General features: G+C 38.1%; 1 protein-coding gene across 3 annotated transcripts in view; it reads right to left on the reverse strand.

The window, feature by feature from the left end:
* LOC103180917 (protein bicaudal C homolog 1) overlaps nt 1-25,294 on the reverse strand; it is a 99,051-nt gene that overhangs the window by 17,941 nt on the left and 55,816 nt on the right. For all 3 annotated transcript variants that reach the window (XM_042336738.1, XM_042336739.1, XM_007897029.2), the window contains 7 exons: nt 24,689-24,758; nt 9,878-9,957; nt 6,090-6,248; nt 3,346-3,399; nt 2,218-2,412; nt 1,246-1,497; nt 972-1,103 (listed from right to left, as the gene is read on the reverse strand). In XM_042336738.1, coding sequence (XP_042192672.1) covers nt 972-1,103; nt 1,246-1,497; nt 2,218-2,412; nt 3,346-3,399; nt 6,090-6,248; nt 9,878-9,957; nt 24,689-24,758 — 942 coding nt within the window. The remainder of the gene's footprint in view (nt 1-971; nt 1,104-1,245; nt 1,498-2,217; nt 2,413-3,345; nt 3,400-6,089; nt 6,249-9,877; nt 9,958-24,688; nt 24,759-25,294) is intronic.

Here is a 25,294-nt window from a genome sequence, read left to right on the forward strand (position 1 = left end):
GTTTTGAATGTTTGGGACATTCTACTCAGAAGTGTTCCCAATTCTATTGTCATTGGGATATAGAAAATGGGACAAAGGAAACCAATACTATTACAAAGCCATTTTGTTATATTCACCTCAAACTCATCCAATGTTGTAAAGAAATCTACCAGACTGTAAAGACTGTATGCCAATTACTTTTCTAACAGATGTTTTAAAACACACAACAATTATATAACAAATTGTGGATCTTGCTGTGGGGCAGCATAGTATACATGCCCACTTTCTATGACTGAAAACACTGTTGTCACTTCCAGTAGTAAAATGTTTACATGCAAAATGTCTGATTTATTCTCCTCTAAGCTTTTACTTTTGTGGAGTTAGGGTGGGGAGGGGGGGGGGATTTTATTGATTCAAACATTATAACAATGTTAATTAAAACTGCTTGTGTGTAATTAATAATAATAATCATCCTTGTCTTTGATAAATATGATCCCTACATATCTTACCAGTGATTCATTGGCTAAATATTGATCATAAAAACATCTTGATCTAGCTCCTCTTCAACTCCAAAATTCAGTAAATCACTGGCGACAATGCTGAATGGTTCAAAATTTCAATCAATAATAGGAATGCCATGAACGAAATGCTACTACCTATTATTTGATTGAAATCAGGAACACACAGACACTCTCAAAAAGGACAGTTCGGTCACTGATAAGTGTCAAGAGCATTGCAGAGGTGTCTATGTACAGCTGCTCTATCACAACAGAAATCTTTAAACTTGATTAGCATGTATACGAAACTCAACTATGTCTCAATTTTTTACATACATCCTGCAGACATTTGTTTTAATTCATTAAATTTTTAAGAACACAAAATCCATTCAATACGTTTGGCTTGTTGAATTTAATCTTCACACTCCCCTGAGAACCCAAAGAGTTAACAGACATTGACTCAAATACTGCAGCAGATTCATTTGTGTTCCTTACCTTACTGGGCTGTTTCGGCTTTGGCTTGATGCTAATGAAGACATCTGACTGCTCCATCAATTGGGTAATTTGATGTGGTTCTACTTCAATGTCTTCCTTCATATCAAACATCAACACAAGAGGGAGGCAACCCTGAAATACAGCATCCCTAGATCATTGCAAACATTCCAAGCTTTTGACAACAACTACAATTATTGCCATTATAATTATAGAATAAAACTAATTTCCATATTACTGTGGACTAGCCAAAAAGTTGTAGAATGTTCATGCTTACCATGAGGTACTGCCTCGCTAAGCAGACAGACTCTATGGTGCCCTGGAGGTAGACCGTGGACTTTTTCTGGGGATTGCTGGGATCAGGAAAATGGATCTGGGCACCTGTCCTCTGCATTATGTGCTTAATATTGCTGCCATTGCGGCCCATCATGAAGAGATGGTGTTGAGGTGCAATGTCCAGTTGTGTGCTGACAGGGATAGCACTGCCTAGACTGCCAGCCAAGTGTTCCAGCAGCATGGCAGTTCCTTCCTAGAACGAAACAGGAAGATTACACTTTTCATTCAACATTCAATATGCTGACGGAGATGGCTCATCTTTTAAAAGGACTGAGTGGTGCAGTGACTTTCAACATCATACTTTAACCTTTTGATATTGAATCCAGCCCCCAAGACATGGAATAAAAATTAAGCCTCCTCTCCCCCAGCTTTAAGTGTCTTAAATGAAAGAAATTTAGGGGCAATGCAGCCAAAATGTTGGTACTTGCAAGTGCAGTTCCAATGCACTCAACTGCTTACTAGTGCTCCACATTAAAGGTCAGATACTAAGATGACTGGGAAGAGAAGGTTACAGAAAAAAACACACACACATCTCCTGGGATAGAGTGGAGGGATTTTTACTCTGCATTTCATTATACTGTACCTGAAAATTCACTTACACTCTGACAAACATTACATTGAACAATTAAATAGGAGAGTCTCTCACGGCCTGTGTTTCCACATGTCTCTGTGGCTAGTTATGATGCAGAATAGGCAGAAAGCAGGGACAGTGCATGGCATAAGAAAGAAAAATCTTTTAATGATATTTTCCTCACGCTGCCTCCTCCAAAAAAAATATGTAATGAATTGCTGAAAAAATTTATTATTTTCTAAATTAAATGTTTCAAAAGGATTACCAGATATTTGTTTAAAAGACCTTTGTACTAAAGATGAAACAATCATGTATTTTCATGACTTCTGGGAATGTTCTCACCTTGACAGCTGCAGCATTGTTCTGAGAACCTCTGACAATGACCGTAGCACCATACATACGTGACCGCTGTTTGAATGACACAGATATGTTATAGGTCTGAGATATGTGCTGAATTGTGGGTGAGTTGGGGTCTGGAATTGGCTGCAAGATACCAGCTATTGGTAAATCAAACATCATCACCAGAGGCAGAAGCTCCTAGGCACAAGAATATTAGTTACAGAAAAATAGTCTTGGTAATAAAAGAAAAGAAACAATGAAACAGGTGAATATTGAAGCAGCCATCTCAGAAATAAACAGATCCTAAATGCCAACAGCATTTGAACCCTTGAGTTCACAACTATGCAATTGGGGTGTTAGACCCTGACATTTAGTTACCCCCCAAAAATCCATTATATGCACAGAAAACCAGCTAGCTTGCTTCAAATTGTGGCGCCCTGCTTAGAATTGCCAGACACCTTCTCATGCACTAAAAAAATGCCATTTTGTAACTGATGTTATAACTGATGCTATTCATGTTTCCCGCCCGACCCACCCTAACATTGGTGGCCGGGCTTTCAGCCTCTCTGCCCCCACAATCTGGAACTCCATCCCATGGTCCCTCCGCCTCACTTCCTCCCTTGCCTCTTTCAAGGCCGGTCTCTTCGATCGTGCCTTTGGTCCCCCTCCCACCTCTCTGCCTTCCCTCACCCCTACACCACCTCTCCCCCATGCTCAGGCTCCGACACCTGACTGTTCAGCGCCTTGGGATGTCCTCCCGATGTGAAAGGCACTCTATAAATGTAATTTTGTTGTTGCTGTTGTTGAGCGCTGCACAATGACATCTGCAGTTACCTGACTAAGTATGCATGGTCTTGTCTCATATTTTCTACGTGACTTACTTTTACAAAGAAAAATTCCCTTAAAATTTAAATGTTTTTCTTTTAAAATACTAAAATACTTGAACCTAGTATAATGTGTTCGCCATGCATTCATGCCATTGCAGCTATGTTACAAATCTATGAAAGTTTCTAAGGAGTTGGATGAAGAACCCAATATCCTGATATATATAAATAACATGAGATGGGAGAGTTCCTGTCAGTGGCTAAACAACTTCAGGAATTATGTTAAAATCCCCATGCAGAAACTTACTCTAATACGAACTCTTGCTGCTTCTACACCAGATGGCTGACCTGCTATGGAGACCTGTTGAATAAAGCAGATTCAAACTGTAGTGAAATGGAGATTTGAAGCACAGTGGAGGGATTTTGAATCCAATGAACAGTATAAAAATGACACAAAACGAAACTTTCACCTGCCTCCGTTTGGCCCATGCTTTCATTATTTATGGGCATCTAAAGATTTTTGTGTTAGTCTATGAACTCTTTCCCCATCATTAAACTTCAATTCATCCAATTCTTGACTTGAACCCATATTGCACCATTTGGCATCAGATCAAAGGATAGATTTTGAAATTAAGAGATGTGGATGACATCTATTATTTATTTGTAACACTGGGCAAATAATGTAATAGAAAAGGCTGATTTCGTCCTTAAAGGTTATTCATTAATAGAAAGAAATTCCACCTGGATCTAGATTTACTGTATTCAGGAAGCATTTACCAGCATCCAGAATTTGGGAAATTCTTAAATACAGCATTAATTTTGAAGCTGGTTTTCTCTACAATCTTTCAAGAACCGCAGATAGCCAACGTCAAAGTTGTTAATAAATTGAATACTTTACCAAATTCAGGACACTCTATTCTACACAAATAGAGTAAATCTAACCCCAGGTGGGATTTCTCCACTTTGAGAGTAAGAAAGTTATTTGTCAGAATATCATTGGGCTAAATCATTCACTAACAATAAAGATCTTTTAATTGTGTTATTGGAAAGTTACGAACAATATTATTAAGTAGTCACAAAAGATGCCCGATGATGAAATTGCTACAGTTATTTCACCCATTGTCAGAAAAATCTCTTATTTTTTTTCAGCCTGTTGCCAAATCTGGCCATTTCGAACCAGTTAAATAACCTCTGCCCTTTGTTCAGTGGATGAAATATCCTTGCACACCAAATGCATTCCCACTAAGTTGCGTCACAAATAAGCTATAGCAGGCACCATTTTTTCAGCAGCTTTTTGGACTACTGAGGAGTGATCGAAGGTTATTGGATCTGTTCAAGTCTCCTGAAGTAAAGGGAATGATGGCTCAGGGGAAAACTGCAGGTTAGTTCACAATGAACTCAAGTGTTCCGGAGCTGCTTGGTTTAATTCTCATCTCTACTTCTTAATATTACTGTGGAGCACATTGATACTTAAAATCAAACAATAAGACATTTGTTTCATCCCTTTCACTTAGTGTAATCTAAGGTAGCAAGTTGGCAGCTTTTGACTTCATTAATCTTCTTGTGCTTTGAGCCAATGGTATTGCAGTACAGTCTAGACCTTAATCACCTACTTACTAATTACATAGCAGCTAAATTAAAACAATCACAAACGTACACACACAGATGTCTTTTATAAGATGAAACCCAGGAGTATCCATGGTAACAAATTAATACGAAAAAGAAATGAAGACCCTGATCTTGTCCTTAAAGGTTATTCATTCATTATGTTTAGTCACGGCACCATGCTTCTCCCATCAGCCTCCACCCCCCCCCCACACACACACACCCTCATGAAGATTTTAAAGAAACATGAGCTCATTACAGCCTTGTCATGTAATGTAATTCTTGGCTAAAAATCAGTTCTTTTTTGTTGATCCACTCAACTTGCTTCTCATACCAGCTGCTGAATCAAACTGAGACATACATCAATTGATATCAATCAGGTGCATTCAATATATTTGTACAGAATCATATTTTATTTTGGCTTCAGTACTTTAAACCAATAGGTCCTGGAGGCCAATACATTCACTACTCCAACAAAAGCTATAGCTCTAACTAGTTCATATGAAGGGTAAACCTGAGCCAAACTGCTATGCTGCAACATGACCAACTTATTGTCAGGGCATCAAAACATGAGTTACAAATGGAGAATTACAAAAGGCCTGCTTGAATTACATCAATGGATATCCATTGGAGCAAACTGTAGATCATGGAAAACATCTGCATCCAAAGTAAAAGTTAAACAAAATCTGCATCAGTATTGTGAAAAGCCTGTGAAAAGCCAGAAATTACAAAATCAGAATGAAGATAAGATGCTCACGCTGAGTGATCAATAAGCTATAGTGAGAGTTTGCTCTCAGTATGAACAAGTGTGAGAAAACAGAAACCCCTTGCAAACATTTACCAAACAGGAATAATTCTATTTTAGGAATAAGAGAAACAGAAAGTGGTACAGTAGTGTTCACAGTCTCTCATCTCCTATAACCACAAGTTTACCATCAAAATATACAGTCATTGACTGCACTTTAAAGTATATTCTGTGAAGCACTTTGAGATGTCCTCTCAATAGGAAAGGCACTTCCATACCAAATGTAATGTAATTTATTATTATTATAACTAATTTTAATTATATCACAAAGCATCCTGCTCACAAAAAACAAGTGTCAGCCTAGCGTAGTACTCTAGCCTCTCTGAGTTACAAGGTTTTGGGTTCAAGCCGGAGATCAGAACCTGGAATCACATAGTCTAAGTTGACACTCCAATGCAGTGCTGTGGGGTGGGGTGATTGCACTGTTAGAGGTGGCTCCCTTTGGATGAGACGTTAAACCGAGGGCCCATTTGCCTGTTCAAATGAACACTACAACAAATCCTATGAAGCACTTCAAGACATTTTGATGATGTGATAAGCACCATAGCAAATACAAGGAAATTAGTTTTTATTTGATTTACTATTCTTCAATCTAACCAACACAATATTTATTATGGAATTAGAAATCAACACTGAATTACCTGATTGCTTTTCTCAGTCTGGTTGTTCCTATTGGAGTCGGGAAAATGAATGTGACACCCTGTTTCTTCCATAACCTTTTTAATGTTGTTTCCTCCTTTACCAATTACATGGGAGTGTTCTGTGTGTGACACATCCATCTTCAGAGTTACCCGGTTACTCTAATTGAAGAGGGAAAAATTAATGTAATTTCATCATCACTTATGTCAGTCCTCCTCAGGTCACCAATTCCTTTACATTTTTCCTCATTACAGAACACACATTGACTGTGAATACTAATCTTTCATTGTTTAAACAGGAAAGCCAGACATCAGGTCAAGTAGCAGAGTATTGGAACCACTACTTATTATAGCAGTAGTTGCTTTAATTAGCTTGACAAGAGCAGTATGGACTGTAAGTGAGCCTTTTGTTTTGGTTGAAATCTATCTCTATGTTCAGCACAGCTTAACTTAACTCTTTGAAGACTGTAGTAATAGTGATAAAAAAACAGGTTTTGTCTCTGATAAAATTAAAGGGAAAGTGGAAAGTACATGTGCTGTATAAAAGCCGGCAAGAAAATGGTCACTCTCCCAAATTATTTGTTGAAAGTACCTCTTGCTATCAGGGGTCAGAATACAACCCACTTTCTTCTGAGACCATGGGAAAGTCAGTCAGAATAAATAATTCAGCAATAGTTTGTAGTAATCTTGTTCCATGTAATGAAATGTAGAGAAAATTAGAAGTCAAAGGTTTTGTGTTCTCTGAAATAATTTAAAGTTCCATGACATCAAGGTAGAATCAGTGTTACAGAGACCTAGCTGAACAGAACTCAAAATGCAGAATTTGCAGAACAAAACAATTTTACTGTGCCTGTTCCTACAAAAAATAATACAAATATACAATATAATTTACATTAACGATGGGAGGATGACTCAAAGCACCCGACACAGCTGGCTGGGCACTCGAGTGGGGGCTGGGGTGGAGCTGGAACTAACTGAAAGCACAGTCAAAGAGGTAAATGTTGAGGCAGGTTTTGAATGTGGGGAGGGAGAGGTGAGTCGGAGGGACTGGGAGTTCCAAAGAGCGGGGATAAAATAAAGTGGAAAATGACATTATACAACATCCCATCATATGGTTCCAGCCATCCTGGTGGCAGGCAATGGCCCAGAGCCACATGGATAAGAGGTAATTAAAACAAAAACAAAATTTGGCTTTTTTGTTACTGTTGATCCTGGGTGAACTACTGACTGGCATGCTGTTTGTGTTCCTGGCAGCCTTGCTGGGGGTGTGAGGAAAGAATGTCTGGATTCCCTGTCAGTTTAGGGAGGCTCCTGCATTGACTTTGATCTCATGGCTGATCTTCCACTTTACACAAGCATCAGAATTTTCAAGGCTTCAAAGCAGGATCATTACCAGGATATTAAGAGTCACAAAAAGATTTACAGGCCTGCTCCCTTCAGCTCGCCCCATCCACATCAGGAGAGCACGTTAAAAAAGCAATGTTAAGCGTTGGATATATCAAAGAAAAACTCATATAAACTCATGCAGAAAGACCAATAATAAAGGAGTTAAGCAATTCCATTTTCACAAACACTATATAAAAAAAATTTTTGCGGCCTTCAGAGAATTGTTTTTTTTTGCTCAGTGATGGCTACTGCTGGCTGGTCTCAAGTCACAGGGTCCCAGGCTGTAAGACATGTGCCAAGTATCTCTGCATCGTGATCTATAGGGCAAATCAGGTCAGGAACCGAAAGCTGCAGCTCCTTGAGCTTGCACAGATTAAACAGTTTAGGAGCACTCAGTGGGTTTAAGGTTGTTTTGTATTAAATTATTTTAGGATTGTCCTTAAATCTAATGTGATCTAAAATGCACTGATTTCCAATGGGATTTCTTAATAAGAAATTCTGAAATACATCATGCCAATACATCACTTATTTTAAAGGAATACAGATAGAAATCACTGCATATTCGAGTACCAAAGAAAGTAATGGTTAGTTAAACCATTGGTTACAAAAGAACTTATTGTTAACAACACCATTCACTTTTTATTTGCTACAGATGTCATAAAATCCAAAGGACAATTATGGACACTTGATTTTAAAATGTTAAAGATTATTGGTCATGAGTAAAATCAATTAAAATTATTTCATAATAAAATACAGGTGGGAAACGTATGAGAGGTTAGTAAGAGGGTGCACAGAGGCACCGATTTCATCTTCATAAAGAATTGCTGTTCATATTAAGTCTTCCTTGGGTTTGTTTGTGGGATATTAGAATTGTAGAATGTTTGCTGGTACTAATTCTGGCACTGGAGCTTTCTGCTCTATCCCCAGTGGTTGTTGGTTACAATTTGCTATGTATTTCAAAACCATTCTGTTACTGCTCATCTTTCAAGAGGAGTGGATGGTGTGATTAGGAAAAGGGTAAGGGATTTTAATTGAATCTATAAGGTCATTGATGGAAATGAGGAACAGTAGATAAATCAGCTTGGCCCAAAAGGTTCCCTGAATCAATATTGTAATAATAATAATAATAATCCTTGCATTTGATAAAGCACTTTTCACGTCTTCTAGACGTCTCAAAGCACTTCACAGAATATACTGTAAAGTGAATTGACCATATATTTGTGGGAGAAACATGCAGCCAATTGCGCACAGCAGTGTCCCACAAACAGTCGTGGATTGAAAATGACCAATTTATTATTTTTTTTGTTTTGAAGGGATTATTATTAGGCGTGTGGAGTAAGGAAACTTGCCCAAGGTTTCGCCCTGCCTGGAATTGAACCCAGGTCTCTCGCTTGCAAGGTAAGTGCTCTAACCACTGAACTACAGGACTCCTGTAAATAAATAAACAAATGACTGTTCAGCAAGGCCCATAATCCACATTCTCGGGTGAAAGAAAATCACAAATCCAATTCATCAGCTCACCAAATGCACAAGTGCTCACCCTTGGAATACGATTTCCTGCTCTAGCCTATGCTCTGGAAATGCAAAGGATTGTGCATTCTATTTCAAGCTGAGCAATGAGAGAACTGCTTCATTTCTGGACCACAAAGTAAAAGGTTTGTTTTTACTCTTAAAACACTTGGTAATAATGTGCTTTACAACACAAAGCTGACAATCATCTTTACATGCGTTACATGATGTTGGTTAAATGACCTCCAACATTATATTGGCTACAAGATACAGGTATATCAGCCAGATGTTCCACAGTTTCCCATTGGGGCTATATTTTTATGTGCTCAAAGGGCAACTTGTAACTAATAAACTGGTGTAATTTGTTGGGTTTTAAACTGAAACAATAAAAAGGCATACGATTTAGTGGCTGAGAATTACAGTAGGTACAGAGTTATCAACATATTTATGGGAAAAATTGTTCAAAAACAGAGTAACTGGACTGACAAAACAAGTTCAAACCCAGACATTTTAATGGATTGGATAGACCGAAGATAGACTTCTTCATTCAAATTAATCTTGTGATCTATTTACTCTGGCCACAAACATGACATCACTTATCTGAGGGCACTTTATACTTAATCTTGTCTACGATTAAAGTAGAAATGCATTACACTAACAAGGACAATGGAATCAATTTTAGGTTTCATACTTTCATTAGTACAGATACATAGTCACTAGACTCTACAGCAAAATCCAGTGAAGCTCCTTGTGATGTTTTGACAATGTGATAATGCACAATATCATATGTAAGGATTATTATATTATTACACACTACACAAGCCCTTCACAAAACGACCCTGCAGACAGAAAATGAGCAAGTAGCTTCAGGAGAGATTACATTTCTCATCTCTTACTTTTGTGTCAAGGACCGACATAATTTTTTCTTTTGCTTCCTTCACGTTTTCTTTCTTTCCAGCAACTTTAATATGAGGATCTGTATATACGAGAACAAAGCAAAATTAGAAGTACCCAGGTCACATTTAGACTGAAGCACAGACTCTTACAAAGACAGTCAATTATTTAAACATACCAACATTTAGTGAGCAGTCATGAGGTTTATTTTACTCTATCTTGGAAAGTGAATGACATCAGCAATTTCTTTCCATTTGTTATGAAATACAATAACTTGCATTTAAAAAACGCCTTCATGCAGGATTGAGTCTTGAAGCGTTAAAATAACCGACAACAAGAATGGAGGACAGATTGTGATCTCTTGTTTTTGAACAACACTTATAAAATCTGCAGTAAAGGCAAAATGACTTTAGCTCTGTTTGATCTGTTTAAGTGGCAGTGTTGAATGGGATCATATTTAAATTGTGATTTTAAAGGACACAGAGTGTGAAAGCAACTTTTAAACAAATGCACTATTATGTTGTAATGTAACCTGTAATCACAATGGCCAGTTAAATCTCAAGTACCCTTAGGCATCTGGTGATTATTAATGGCAAGTACAGTATTGAAAAATGGTCTTTGTTTTTGTGTGCTTATGATGTCTAAATGTAAAATATCCTAAAGGAATACAAAATGGCACATTTTCTGCAGAGATCTCAAGGTTGTCAGTTGACACAGTTATTTTCTGTTGAGTATTTAATAATTAAATTGAGTTCTTCACCCAGTTTTGCTTAATTTTAGATGGTCTGCACTGATACACACCTTTGCATTAAAGGAGATCATCTTTTGGAAATACTGTATTGTGGAAATACATGAACATCATATACTTGGACCTAGATGAGTCTTGCATAGTCTTCAGCTGCTCGGAAGATTCCAACGGACAAACAGTTATATTTTAAGGGTTGTTCTGTGTCTCTCTCCATTACTGTCAAACCAGAGGATTTCACAGAGCATGTCTGAACTCAGTATTGGTACCATTGTTTTCAGTAAGTTTTCAACAATTATTACATTTAGCAAAATATTGATCAATTGCTCTAGAATAAAAAGGGCATGTCCTCTCCTAAGGCGAGGCTCTCCGAGTTAATCACCACCATCCTCGCTCGACTCCATTGGCTTCCCATCTGCCAATGGATCCAATTCATGATCCTCGTCTATACTTTCAAATTCTTTTATATCTCCGCCCTATGCTACCTCTGCAAACTTTGCGCTTAATCTATAGAATTGCTTAATCTATAGAATTGCTTAATCTATAGAATTGCATCACACTCTTCCCACCTTCAAAACTGGCTTGAAGAGCTATGCTTTTGACCACTTCCCCCTGCCCCCCCTTCCACAGTTCCCCCCAGAACTTGAGCTCCCAGTCAGCTGTGTGAAATTCTGAGATGTCCTTCCTCATGAAAGATGTGATATAAATATAACTTATTGTTGTTCTCCACAACCATTGTTAATGAATGATGCTGAACACTTCAAGATTCCATTCAGTGACAAAAGCTCTGCCAATCTCTCACTTTTGCAACCCACCCTGCCCAAAATTAATTTGCAGTGTGCTGTCGGAAGGTATTCTATACAGCAGCTCAATCAGACTTCACAACCTGCACATGGAGCGAGCCAACATTATCATAGGGAGTTGCTGGTATCTTAGTAACATCCTGTCTCAGTACATTTTTATTAGTATGTTTTGCTTAACACTAACAAATCTTTTGTTTAATTCTCCCCTATCCAGTTCATTAAGTCATAAAATAAATACTCTTGTGTTCATGAATACAAGTAAAATTCTTAAGAGGTGACAGCACAACACAATAATGTTCACCAAATTACTGTGTGGGTTTGTTTAACTGCAAGCAAGTTAAAGGTGCTCTTGTTAAATTGGGCTATGGTTCTGTAACCACAACTGCTTATTTTACACAGTCACTGAGGAAGGTGCTATCTCCTGTAGCACTGCTCAGTACCAGGTACAATGTGTTCAGCACATCCATCAAATAGCTAAAGACCAAATTTAGACATCATGCAAAACAAGATTGTTTTCTTTATATTTCTAAAAATCTGCAAGGTTTCCAAAAAAAAGTAACCATAAAATAGTGTGTATATTGCTCCACCGCTCATGCTTGGAAATTGCTGAACTATCTCAACTCAACTATCCGGGCTCTGAACATAATATTCAGGTCATAACATCCAATAAAAAGGGTGAATTTTCAGAGAAAAAAATATTTCTACATTATTTAGGGTCTCTCCATCCAATGAAAGTGTTATTTTCCACCAAACTGTGTTTGCCAACAAAACACACAGTCATTTAGCTTACAGTGTAACCTGCAAAGTGCTTTGGATGTCTCCTAATGTGAAAGGCGTTATACCAAATGTAAGATTATTAATAATGTCAACATCATCATCTTAGGATGTTCTTCTCATTTGTAAATATTTTAGGTGTAAAATGACACATGCCAGTGAAAACAGCTTGACAAGAATTACAGGTTTCCTAAATAAAGATGTGCATATTTTATTTTGAGTGGGCTTGTTGGAGATATTCTGCCATTCTATCTGTTTAAAATTCACGAGATACTGGTTGCTGCAGTTGCACAATAACCCTACAGAACAATCAACTTATCAGGCGAGGACAATCATTCCTGAACTCCTCATCCAAGTGAAGGAACAGGAGAGAGCACAGAGTGCTCCCTGTCAGACTGATGAGCTATTCAGCCAAATAGAATTTCGACATCACTGTTCACATTCCTGAAATCTACAGGAATGTCCTCTGTTAGATATCAGTATCTACCCAGTGTTTATGTCATGGGTCATGATTCGAGGATGTCCGAAAGTGCTTGACATGATACATTATAAAGTGAAGTGACTGTATTTTGTGGGAGAAAGCAGCAGCAAAATTGTGTACAGCACTATCCTACGAACAGCCATTGCATGAATGAACAATTTTATTTGGGAGATAGTTGGCCAGGACACTGGAAGAAACTCCCTTCTCTTTTCGAATAGTGCCAACGGGATCTTTAACACCCATCTGAATAGGCAGATGGGACTTCGGTTTAACATCTCATCTGAAGGATGGATCACAGCAGAACAAAGGCACTGTAAGAGATCTGCTGCGGTAATAGACACCAGTGAATGACCTGTTTCTGTGGCATAACATTCTGTGATTCTGTGAATCCCAGATACACCAATGTACAACCAAATTTGGGTCATATAAATAGTTTTCATGTTTTGGAGTTGACAGTATTTTATGTCTAATTTATGCTGGACTTTATTTCAACAACAATTCATTATTATGATTCTCACTGGAGCCCTTATGAAAGTTGTCTGCCAGGATGTCGGGCTGGCATTCGGCAGAGCGCACCTGCTGCAGAATACGATTTTCATACTCATTGCTCTTGTGTAACATTAAAACCTTGTCAATTTTTGGAGCTATACATGTACTCTTAGTCACATACCTGGAGCTCTCCTCAGGCCCCATGGAAGAATGATTGAATCTGAAAATCCAAAAGACTCTCCTTCTCGTCAAGCTATAAGTAATCTCTCCCAGTGGTACAAATTAGGTATTATTGTGAAAAAATGTATTATCTTAAACCCACAACTCAGAATGCTGTAGTAATTTATCATTTGCAGTGAGTGGTGCTGCAATAAAACCAAACCACAAAGGAATATAGTGCGCCATTAAACCTATTTTTTAATATAATTCTTTACTAGGTTAATGTTTAATGAATGGCATCATAAAATACAATAAGCATACTTTTGAAAATACAACAAATTGTCCTATGATTTGTATTTTTAAAACTGAGCGTTGTAAAAGATTACAGTGCATTTTTTACTCAAGTACAAGTGAATTAGACAGCAATGTAACTAATTATTTCTAATGGCAAATAGGCCTTGGACAAGGATATAGCAAGGAATCTGAATAAAAGGAGCATTGAAACTCAGTGTCAATTGTATAAGTTTCCTGCTTTCTCCATTTTGCAAACTGCTGTATTTCTACCAATAACCTTTTACACAAAGAATCTAAGACTAGCAATTTAATCCATCCATTTTAGGTTCAGCATTTATACAGGGATTTATAGACCCACAAAAATGTTCATGCTGATTTACATTTTTTTTCATTTTGTCTGGAGACTCTGTGTGTGTTCCAGGTTCAATATTTTATTGAATTGTAGCCAGGCCTAGATGGCACATGGTCCCTAGATGGTCACAGAATGTCCTAGAAAGTTTATAGTACAGAAGGAGATATTTAAGTGCTGTCTTCCCCACTGGAGCCAACTTCTCTAATCCCATTCCTCATTAACCACACCTTTTTCCTTCATGTATTCATCCTAGTGCATTTTAAATACAAATATGAATTCAGGTTTGTGTTAGCTGGGCATTTGGCACATGTGGAATCCCGTTGCCATGTTTAAGACTACCTAAACTGGACAGAGTTCTACATAATAATTACCACCTACATGTGGAAATATCCCTTTATCTGGAATGGAACTCATATTCTCTCCTCGGAGGGACATTCTAACATGGATGTACAACATAGAATCAGGCCATTTAACCCAACAAGTGCATACTGGTGTTTATACTCCACACGAGTCTCCACCCATTCCTTACTCCCTCCCAAACCCTTCTAGTCCCCTCTCCCTCATACGTATATCTACAAGTATTGGCAAGAACCACAAGCCAGTCGTTAGTAAGTAGAAGTGTTTGACCAAGGATTGCTTCTCCAAATTAAAGGTGTGCTATCACAGGTTCAACTCATGTCTACTCATTTTCAGTTTTGGAAAGCCTCACACACACACAACACATCCAAGTATTGACAACACCAGCTAAAAAAAAACATTCTTTGAAAGGATGTATGTTCAAATTCTTTGAAGCATGTGCAAATTTAGATGCAGTGAATACTTTTTAAAATAATTATAGTAGTAAAACTGTACACTGCATAAAAAGTCTAACTAGTTCAACTGACCAATCAAGGAACCATGCTTAAGAGCACGGAAAGAGTTGTCAAAACAAAGTGCATCACACAACCTTTGAGGTGACACTCTTAGTAGCATAAATTCTCAGTATGAGGCCTCCAAAACAGCACCGGTATTGTGTACAGTGTTGGCCAGCCAGCAGGAGATCCTCCTGCCACCTGCTTATCACTGAGCAACAATCAATCTTCCGTAAAGCAACCAGATACAAAATTGAACAATCTCTGCACATATGACTGGAAGTGAAACCCAAGCTCCACTGAATCGAAACTCCCCTCACAGAGGTGCACTGTAAATGTTTATCACAACTGTACCTCAATGCTGAGCCCTTATCTTCAGAAGATAATGCTTTACGTTTTTTTAAGCAGGAAATGTGAAATATTTTGGATATCAGCTAAACCTCCAAACTTGTAATAACTAGAGAAAGCAATTGAAGGAGCTCTGAGAACAAGGAGTCCTCGCACCTTGCTCAGTTCATAAACTTACAGGAACACTCATTCGGTCAGCTTCATAAAACCATTGGTTGCACGTGCGTGTGTGTGTGTGTGCTTGGTCACACACATAAACACACTACCAAGTGGTGCTTGCATAAACACACCACCAAGATAAGAGTGTGGCTGTAGAGTACAACATGAACCAAAGTGTATTTGGGTGCTGGGAGATTGGCTCACAATTGGAAAATATGTGAAGCCATGGAGAAAATCCAGCAGCAGCCCCCTCCGTCATGGTGCTAATTCAGTTAAATTAAACATTGAACGTGATTTAGCATGCTAGAGATTAACAAATTCCTGGCTCTGAATACGGATAGCAACTGCGTACTGCTGTGTTAAACATTAGCTCTCAGAATTAAATTATAAGTCAAGGACAGTTGGCCAATGTAATCGGCCAACATGGCTCTTCTGGTCACAAAGAAACACTGATATCTAGATCCTTAGTCTGAAGCCAAGCAAATATTGAATTCTGCAACCATTTCAACCAATGGACTCTCAGCAACACATTTTTTATTTAAACTTCAGTAATTCATGCTTTTATCATCGGAGGATGAATAACAGCATTAGTCAGATTCCACATAGACTTCAGTTTATTCACAGGCCCTCCAAAGTACAGTAGGGAGAAAGAGTCAGTTTTAAATCTGATGCTCAAATAACAGCAGAATAACAATGTTCTTTATCTTATTCACCTTTAGTTATTATCCTCTTCCTATTCTTCCTGCCCTTCAGTAACATTCACAAGCAGTTTCTTTTGATTACTACTCCCTCCTCTCATTTTAATATTCATTCAAATTGAATCAATTTAATTTTAAAAGCCACTTTTTAATAAATCACCCTTTTTTAAATAAAAGGCAAAACAAGTCAACATACATTATTTCAAATATAAAGAGCACTTGTACCTATTTGGCCTGTGGCCTTTAGTGGTCCATAATTGTTCCTGTATTTTTCTATCCTTCACCATAAAGCGCCCCAGAATTACTTACACATTACCATGTATAAAACTAGCTACGAGATGACATTTTCCTCTTAACCAATTCACTGAGCATTCCCAGAAACAGAACCAAGTAAATTTTGAGCATAAATATCCAAAATGTAAAATTCTCTTGATGAATTGCAAAACTATTTGTGAACTCATCCAACAAGATTTTAGTTTTTGGTCAGCCGGGTTTCTGACACATGCGGAAATCCATTATTCCACAAGATCTAACATTAAGCAACATTCCTTTTTGGTGACTGCTTTCTGTCTTCAGTGAGACAACTGGAAGAAATATGAATATGTTCAGCAATTTACAGCAGCTCCACTTCCACATTGGGACATTCACCTACAGCTCGACTCCCAGGTCATCTCATTACATTACAACCACACTGGGATTTGGAAGCAGGTTTCCAACCTTCTGATAAGTGCTTTCCTCTGTCACAAAGAGGATTCCTGTAGCTCAGTGGTTAGAGCACTCGCCTTGCAAGCGAGACACCTGAGTTCAATTCCAGGCAGGACGAAACCTTGGGCAAGTTTCCTCACTCCACACGCCTAATAATAATCCCTCCAAAACAAACAAACAAAAAAAAATTGGTCATTTTCAATCCACGACTGTTTGTGGGACACTGCTGTGCGCAATAGGTTGCTGCGTTTCGCCCACAAATATACGGTCAATTCACTTTACAGTCTATTCTGTGAAGCACCTTGAGATGTTGAGAAGACATGAAAAGCGCAATATCAAATGCAAGGATTATTATTATTATATTTTATTCCCATCAAATTGCATTTTACTGTAAAAGCACCACCAAAGAATGAAAACTGCAGCAAATAATAATTCTGCAACATGAACTGCAAACAGCTAGAAAGCTACACATTTTAGTTCAGCCTTCATGAGGGTTATTCTGATTACCCTTCTGTAATACGAATAATTCTTATTCCTAACGCAAAATGGAATTGAATCGTCCATTAATGGAATTGTTAAACATATTAAAATTAATAATATCTCCTCTAATAAGTAATTGTTAAAATTGGTTTAGCTTTACGATGGTATCCAGCAGTATTAATCATGAAAATTAAGATTTATGGAAACTGTACTACCATACAAATCCCTCATTATGCTTCAAGGCATTGAAATGTTCAAGTAATTATGTTTGAAATGGACAATAATAATTTTTAATCACAGTTTAGCTTTGATGCCCATCTTTAACAGTACATCACTCCAGCATGGAACAGGTACAAAGTATAAGAAAAAAATCTGCCTTGTGGCATATGCTAAGCACGATAAATGAATTACAAAGAAGGCAGAAAGAATAGGCATGGGTCATAAAGCAGATATATATTGCATTATTGTTAAGCTTAACAGGAATTGGTAAACACATTTGTACAAGAAACAAAATAATGGAAATAAATTCAAGGAATTCAATAATGCAAAAGGGAGAGGTTCAACTTTCTGGGATACCAGCGCGCTGTTTCTTGGCTCCCCGGCCCTGCTGGATTAACATGGCAGATGTTCATGGAGACACAACAGTACCACAGTCTTGAAGTTTAATCCACATCTGCTTAGCCAGGGGAAATGGAGAAAAATACTTTTTGTTTTGAAACAGAGTCCAGCAACTTTGGAATTATACCTTACACCAGATTAACCAGGCTCAATGAATTCAAACACCTCTCTGCTGTGTTTGTTCTGCAATTGCACTTTAGTGGCTGTACGGCTGAACTGGCCAGGTGTTATCCCAGAGTCAATGTGGCAACATTCCAGCACCAGTCTTCTGAACAGCGCTCATTATTTGTACATTTATTTTGTACTCTGCCAACAAAGTGACTCCATGTCATCCGTTCAAAAAATATAGTCTCCTACAAATTATTTAAATGTTGCCAAGTGTTCCTGTCTAAGGTTTTTCACTGCATACAATGACTTTATCTGTGTTCCAGTGCATACTGGGTTACCATCAGTATGTTTTACTGAGTGGGGTACATGTGGGAGCAGGCTATAGTCATGAACTATACAAACCTATAATAATCCTTGCATTTGATATAGCACCTAATCACGTCTTTGAGACGTCTCAAACCTACCAGAGGTTCAGAGGTCAGAGTTTGAAAATAGCAATATTACATAAAACTAATGGAAGATGCTAATCTCTATTGTGCAATTGTGTATTTTGAAATGAGTCATTATAATAATAATAATAATGATTTGCATTGTGTCTTATTGCTCTTACTAGGATCCCAATTGGCAAATATTGTAGAGCACCTTACATTAACTCTTTGTTCTTTAACATTTGTTTTTAAAAAATGTGTTGGTTAGCAGGTAAACTGTGAACTACTGCCTGGCACACTTTGATGATGCCTTATTGTTCCTAAATCAGTAACATGACTGCAAGTTGAGATACTTGTAAGATTTGTAATCCAAAACAGGCTTTCCTGGAATTCAGCCGCTTTTATTGAAATATGCATAGCTCAACCTTTTTAAGGCCAATTCTGTAAACCACAGGAAAATAGTTCTGAACAAGAGCGTTTAACAAAACCTTAGGTTCTGATATAATAAAAATAAACACTGAGGCAGACACAGCATTTTGCCACAAAATATTGCTAGCTTTTTTAGTAAATATTCTAACTGCTGAATATTTCCAAAGAGTGCAAAGACATCTGGTAGCTATTAAAGTGAATCGCAACAACTTCATCCTATCACTGTGTGGCTGGAATGCTAATCTCTAGTTAGGTGATGTGTTTCATATCCATGACCTTATCTGCTGAACTATCTTAAATGTTAATTTTAATAAATCATGTAAAATGTAATTTTATTTTTGGTCAGCCAGGTGTCTGGCACATGCGGAAACCCTTCACCCTGCTTAAGCACATTCAAACCAAACAGAATTCCATGCATCCTGCCTACACATGGAAATTCCAGACATATTTATTGGAATGGAAGGCGCACATTCTTCCTGGAGGTACACATCCTGCTTACCTCATTCTGGAAAGTATTGGGCGCAGGATGGGGAGAGCCAAGGCTTGGGGACCCCAGAGTGTGTGTTGGAATACTGCTGAAATCTAACCAGCTAAAACCGTATAGTTTGCCCTTGATATCACTGTCTGGCAAGCTTTCCCGCTGCTTGTCTAGCTAGCACCACCCTACCCCTTAGGGCTTTGGCTTGCAGGGTTAACAGGAACTGAATGGAAGGAGTCTGTGCCCCCAGTGACTGGTCTGCCCTTCCAAGTACTGCTGACAAGTCAGGCTGGCTGTGCTGTCACCAGCAGTGGCCTGGAGTACAGCGGATCTGCCCGGCTCAGGAATCTGACTACCGAAACTGCCACCGAGGGCTGGCTCAATTCTGACATATCATCTTGGAGCCAGCTCAGCTCCAAGGAGACCCGATTACCTGTCCCCCAAGGAGGCTTGTCATTAGTTGGTAATTATAAATTATCATACTCTCATGAATAAATGGCAACAAAAGATTGAACTGAATTTGGTAAAAATAGACTACATTTTTTTTTAAACTGCAGATTTGACAACACCAAAATCCACATAAGTTTAGACATTTATATTGCTGGACATAGATAATAATAATCCTTGCATTTGATATAGCGCCTTATTACTTCTTCGAGATGTCTCAAAGCACTTCACAGAAAATAGTGTAAAGTGAATTGACTGGACATTTTGTGGGCAAAACACGGCAGCCAATTGCACATAGCAGTGTCCCACAAATAGTCGTAGATTGATTGACCAAATTTTTTTTAAGGGAATCCGGTAAAAGTGATCCGGCAATCAATTAACAACTGGGTTCCTACTTACTGCTTGGTAAACAGAGGCATGTGGAGTAAGAAAACTTGCACAATGCCCTGCCTGAGAATCAAACCCAGGTCCTCTTGCTTGCGAGGCAAGTGCTCTAACCACTAAGCTACAGGATTCCACATATATATTTCTGATTGTGCAATGCAAAGAGGTGAGCAATGAAGATAATTTCCATTTTTCAAAGAATAAACTATGAGGAATGACTAGATAACCTAAAAGTCTTGATAACACCGGGCTCATTTAAGAAATACTGCTGTAATGTGAAAACCATTGCATGTAGTTGGTACCCTGAAGGATAAGATAAAATGGGCAGAAGATCATTCTTTAATCTAAGTTATTGTGATTTACATATTGTTGGATTAATTAAACTTGGAAAAGTAGTTCCCTGATGATTAGCTGTTAAGGCAACCCTAATCAAACAGCAATTGGTTGATATTATATTCCAGAGAGGAAACCAGGAAATTTTATCTGAAATTACCCCAGACTGGTGTAAAGAAGATCCGAAGCCGGATTTGAACCTATACGATTAACTAATATTACAGTATATTACATTAAATTGATTTTTTAAAAACATCTTAACCATATATGAATCCTATCAAATTTGATATGAAATGAGCTTAAGTGCAATAATAATAATAATAATAATAATAATCCTTGCATTTGATATAGCGCTTTTCACGTCGGGAGGACGTCCCAAAGCGCTTCACAGAACACACTGTAAAGTGAATTGACTGTATATTTGTGGGCGAACGCGGCAGCCAATTGCGCACAGCAATGTCCCACAAACAGTCGTAGATTGAAAATGACCAATTTATTATTGTTTTTGGTTTTGAAGGGATTATTATTAGGCTCTGTGTGGAGTAAGGAAACTTGCCCAAGGTTTCGCCCTGTCTGGAATTGAACTCAGGTCTCTCGCTTGCAAAGCGAGTGCTCTAACCACTGAGCTACAGGACTCCAAATCATCTCTGAGATTACTTCATTCAGTATATTTCAATGTGTTTCATGACTCCATTGTATATGTAAACAAGCATAAAATAAAGGGATTGAGGTTATTCCCACAAATTTGCTTCTTCTTCCCTTCCATTTAAAGTGAATAGCATTGCCTACAAGCCACAGGTGTGATGTGATGGGCATTGAATGTTTCCACAGTTAAGTAAGAACGTCAGCGAGGTACGATATGCAGTTGCTGCATCTTTTACAGAAAATTGTTTTAGTCCGTCTTCAGAATATCATATGGTTTCACTGCAACTAAATTACTTCACAGGAAAAGGTGTGTTGGTTTTTAATGCTATCTTCAAAGGAATATTTACAATGACTGTCAGTTACAACCAACAGAGCATTGGATTAATGAGCTAGACTGGATGTAAAACTAAAACTATTATTCAAAAAATGCTTCAGCAGAACTAAAGGCAATCATGGAGGCAACAGCTGTGAAAACAGAGCATGGTCTATTGCTGCGATGCCTTATTTTGTATTATTTACTGCATGTTTTAATGAGCGTGCTTTAGTTCCCATGGTTACCTGCTAGGAAGTTGGACTAAGGAGCCTGGTATGCCCCTTGTGTCAAAATGCACAAGTAGAGCAGAATTGAAAAGCTGTTGCTTTATTGGGACTGAGGTGCTGTTGTCAGCAGTGGGTGTCAGAATTTGGTTCCCAAGCTTATAAATTGCACCAGTGACTTTGTTTCAGTGGAGTAGGAACCTTTAAAACCTGACATTTAACATTTTTTTAACAGCTGTTTCCACGACGATGTATCCTTTTCCAGAGCTATTCCAAGACAACTGTACTGCATATTTTGCAAGCTGTAAAATTCCTCCACAGTTCCCCTCAGAACCTAAACTTTCTGAGCAGGGTAGGAATGAATTCTCAATGAAAATGTTTATGATTCTTGATCAGCTATAAGACTTACTCTCGGGATTTACAAACCCTTTCAATCAGTGAAACAATCAGAATATCTAAATGCCTGCGTGGGTCTCTTCAGATTTCCATTGTGTTATCGCTTTAGCTCTTCCATGTTTTCTGTCAAAAATACGGTCAAAAGAATATTCATGGGTTTCTTCTAATAGTCTAATCTACTATAAGAAATTAACAAATTTCCATCCACAAGTTCTTCTTGTTTTTCAAAGCAATGGGCTAGTTAATGACAATAAAACATGCCAAAGCACAACTGTTACTTGAGGAATACGTGGAACCGATTCTCCCTGAATTGGGGGCATTTTTTGGTTCAGATCCATTTAACATAGTCAGTACAGAAAATATGTTCCTAGCCTGACTGAGCAGAACGCGTTGTTCATATCAATCATTCAGGTGTTTTTTTTGGGTTGAGTGGGAGTGTGAAAACAACTGGTCTCACTCTGCTGCTCCTGCCCATCATGAACTGCTTGTTATATTAAATCACGACTGGTTTTAATCACCAGGCGAACATCACACAACCATGTTGCAGTTCATCTTTGAATAGTTAAGGATGATTCACCAAGACAGGAGAACAAGAGGACATTAGAGTATTAAGAATTAGAGTAGCAAGAGGTAATCTCAGAACAGACACCATGTTACAAACAGTTCATGTAATGCAACAGCATGAATATTACATGTTTTAATAAAGAGGCTCTAGCGTTTTACAATTTAAAAGTCAGTTTAAAGCTCTTTCCTTCGAGTTCATTGAGCTGAAATAAAATCCTCTTAAAAGCATTAATATTAATAGGATAATAGGATAAATATTAAGCTTTATGTTAAGATATACTTTACAGTACATTCTGTGAAGTGCTTTGAGATGTCTCGAAGATGTGACAAAGTGCTATATCAAACGCAAGGATTATTATTATTATTATTAAGAATCCAGTTCAATTTTAGGATGTTGGGAGGAGTAGCAACAGACTCAGTGCTCAATCTCGAAGGTGAGACATGGTGCAAGGCTTTTATTGGGTTTCACTGTACACAGAAAGCTACTCTATGTATTCATTATGTGGAGCAACCAAAGGGATTGATTACAATAATGCTGGAACAAAAAAATTGTGTGTCTTCAGGAATAGAGCATTTTTCCTGTACAACAAAATATATAAGACTAACCCATATCCCAAGTGGCTTATCAGCACCTTGGACGTCTTCCTAATGTGAAAGGCATGATATGAATGTGAATTGGTATTGTACTGTAATTCTAACCAAGCTGATCTACCCAGCAGAAAGCATGCCGAATAAGGTTTCTTTCCCCCCCACCCCAGCCCCCATGGTTTAATACATAATGTAGTGCAGTGCTGAGCAATTCTCTAACAGAAAGTCCTTGGCATGTGTGTTGAGTTAGCTGATCTCAACCTGCTTACTATAATTGAGCTCAGTGCCCTTTGGATGGAGAAGGAAAATAAAAGGAGTCTGCTCCTGGCCATTACTCAGCAGATGACCTCAATGTGAAAGTGTCACCTAAGGTAAAGACAGCCTCTGACCTGGCTACTGTGTACACAGCTACTGGGTACACACCATACTTTGTATCCAGAAAAATAGAGAAAAAGCACTATGTATAGCTTTTGTGATTCAGAGATTTTATGATAATGCCAGTGCCCTGCTGGATTCTTTCCACACAATTATTTTATAAAATCCTTATCAACTACCCAAAAGCATTTTTATTGTGAAATCTACTTTGTGCCTGAAACTCCTCTATACTGACTCTGTCAGCCTTGGCTCAAGCTCTGTGTGCGTGGTTCTGTAAATGTCAGCAGTCACTGCTGTAACATCTCTAATCCTTTCGTTTGGATGTAGAATTCATTAGATGAATCAGACAATTCTGCTCCTATAGTTTCACAAGCCAGAGCCTAAGCCACCCCGACCTGGACCTGTCTCCGTGGTCACTGCACAGGTTGCAGCAGAAGAAACTTCGAATAAAATGTAAAGGCAAAATACTTCACTTACACACATGTGATTGGTTTGGGCATTTTGTTTACAATTTTATTTCAGATTGTTTCCATTGATCCTTAAGCATCATCCGAGGGCAGTTGTTGAGTTGCTCTGAAGGTCACACTGGCCGTGGAAAGAGGATAAGTGGAGAGAGATCTGCAGCCATTTGTTAGGGGAATGGAATTCATATACCTATTCTTCACACTGGACTTTAACTAACTCTTTCCACTTCTGTGGTGTAAGTGGGACTGCAACTGCACCAGATGACTATTCCAAGGCAGTGACAACTATTTCAGTGATTGATATTGCGCACCAGCAGGCAAGCAGAGGTGTGTGTTGTTGGCAGCAATTAAAGTCCAGAACTGTAGCACGCCAGTTAAAATGCATTTCATTCTCTGCCTTGTTGATTAGTCTGTCACTTCCCACAGGATCAATGTTACACTGTCATATACGTCAACACTGTAAGCAATAAGTAGCAGTTCTTGCTTCAGAATTTCAAAACCATCTTAAAGATCCACTGGGATGTTTCACAAATGACAATCTCTTGGAATTTCCATTAATGCAAAAAGACAGATAGGGGAAATCTTATAGACCTGACAGACTGTCAACTTAACTTTAAATGATGAGAGTGTCAATATTTTCTTATGTAATTAAGCTCCCCATCCCCATTTACAATTCCTTACCTTTCTTGGACTTTGCTCCAATCTTCAGTTTAGATGGCCATGCTATTTGTGTGATTGTTTCTTCCATAATCTGTTGAAAGATTTTAAAAATAATGAATGGTTTGCTGTATATCCTCATCTGGAAAGGATTTTGTAAAGTTTCCTTTCCTCTAAGTTTATCTTCTCCTAAAGGTGTTTCACGTGTTTTCTTTACACTGGGGTACAGCTCCATTTGTTCCAGGTCCCTCTGGTACTTTGCCCAAACATGTGAGCCATGCAGGAAGTGTTGGACCCGTGAGAATCCAGCATCCACACATATGAAGCTCTAGGAGAAAGTCACTTGGTCTCAACTAGGAGTGAAATCTCTGGCCGGTTTCCCCCCTCACTAATGCAGGACACTGAGGCCCATTGTAGCACAGGGTCAGAATAGAACCGCATCGCAAGGCAATAAAACCTAAAAGCAGATCTCATTTTCTGCAAAGAATTATGGGCAGAACTAGAATGAAATTCTTCCCACTAAAATGGTGTAAATAAAGTAAATAAACCTGAATATTTTACAATTCATTTTCCTCACAGTAAATGTAGAGAAACCTAATAATTGGCAATAAACACTTGGATAACAGAGAA

Source organism: Callorhinchus milii, unplaced genomic scaffold, assembly GCF_018977255.1.
Source record: "Callorhinchus milii isolate IMCB2004 unplaced genomic scaffold, IMCB_Cmil_1.0 Scaffold7, whole genome shotgun sequence".
In the NCBI taxonomy this organism is placed as follows: Eukaryota; Metazoa; Chordata; class Chondrichthyes; order Chimaeriformes; family Callorhinchidae; genus Callorhinchus; species Callorhinchus milii.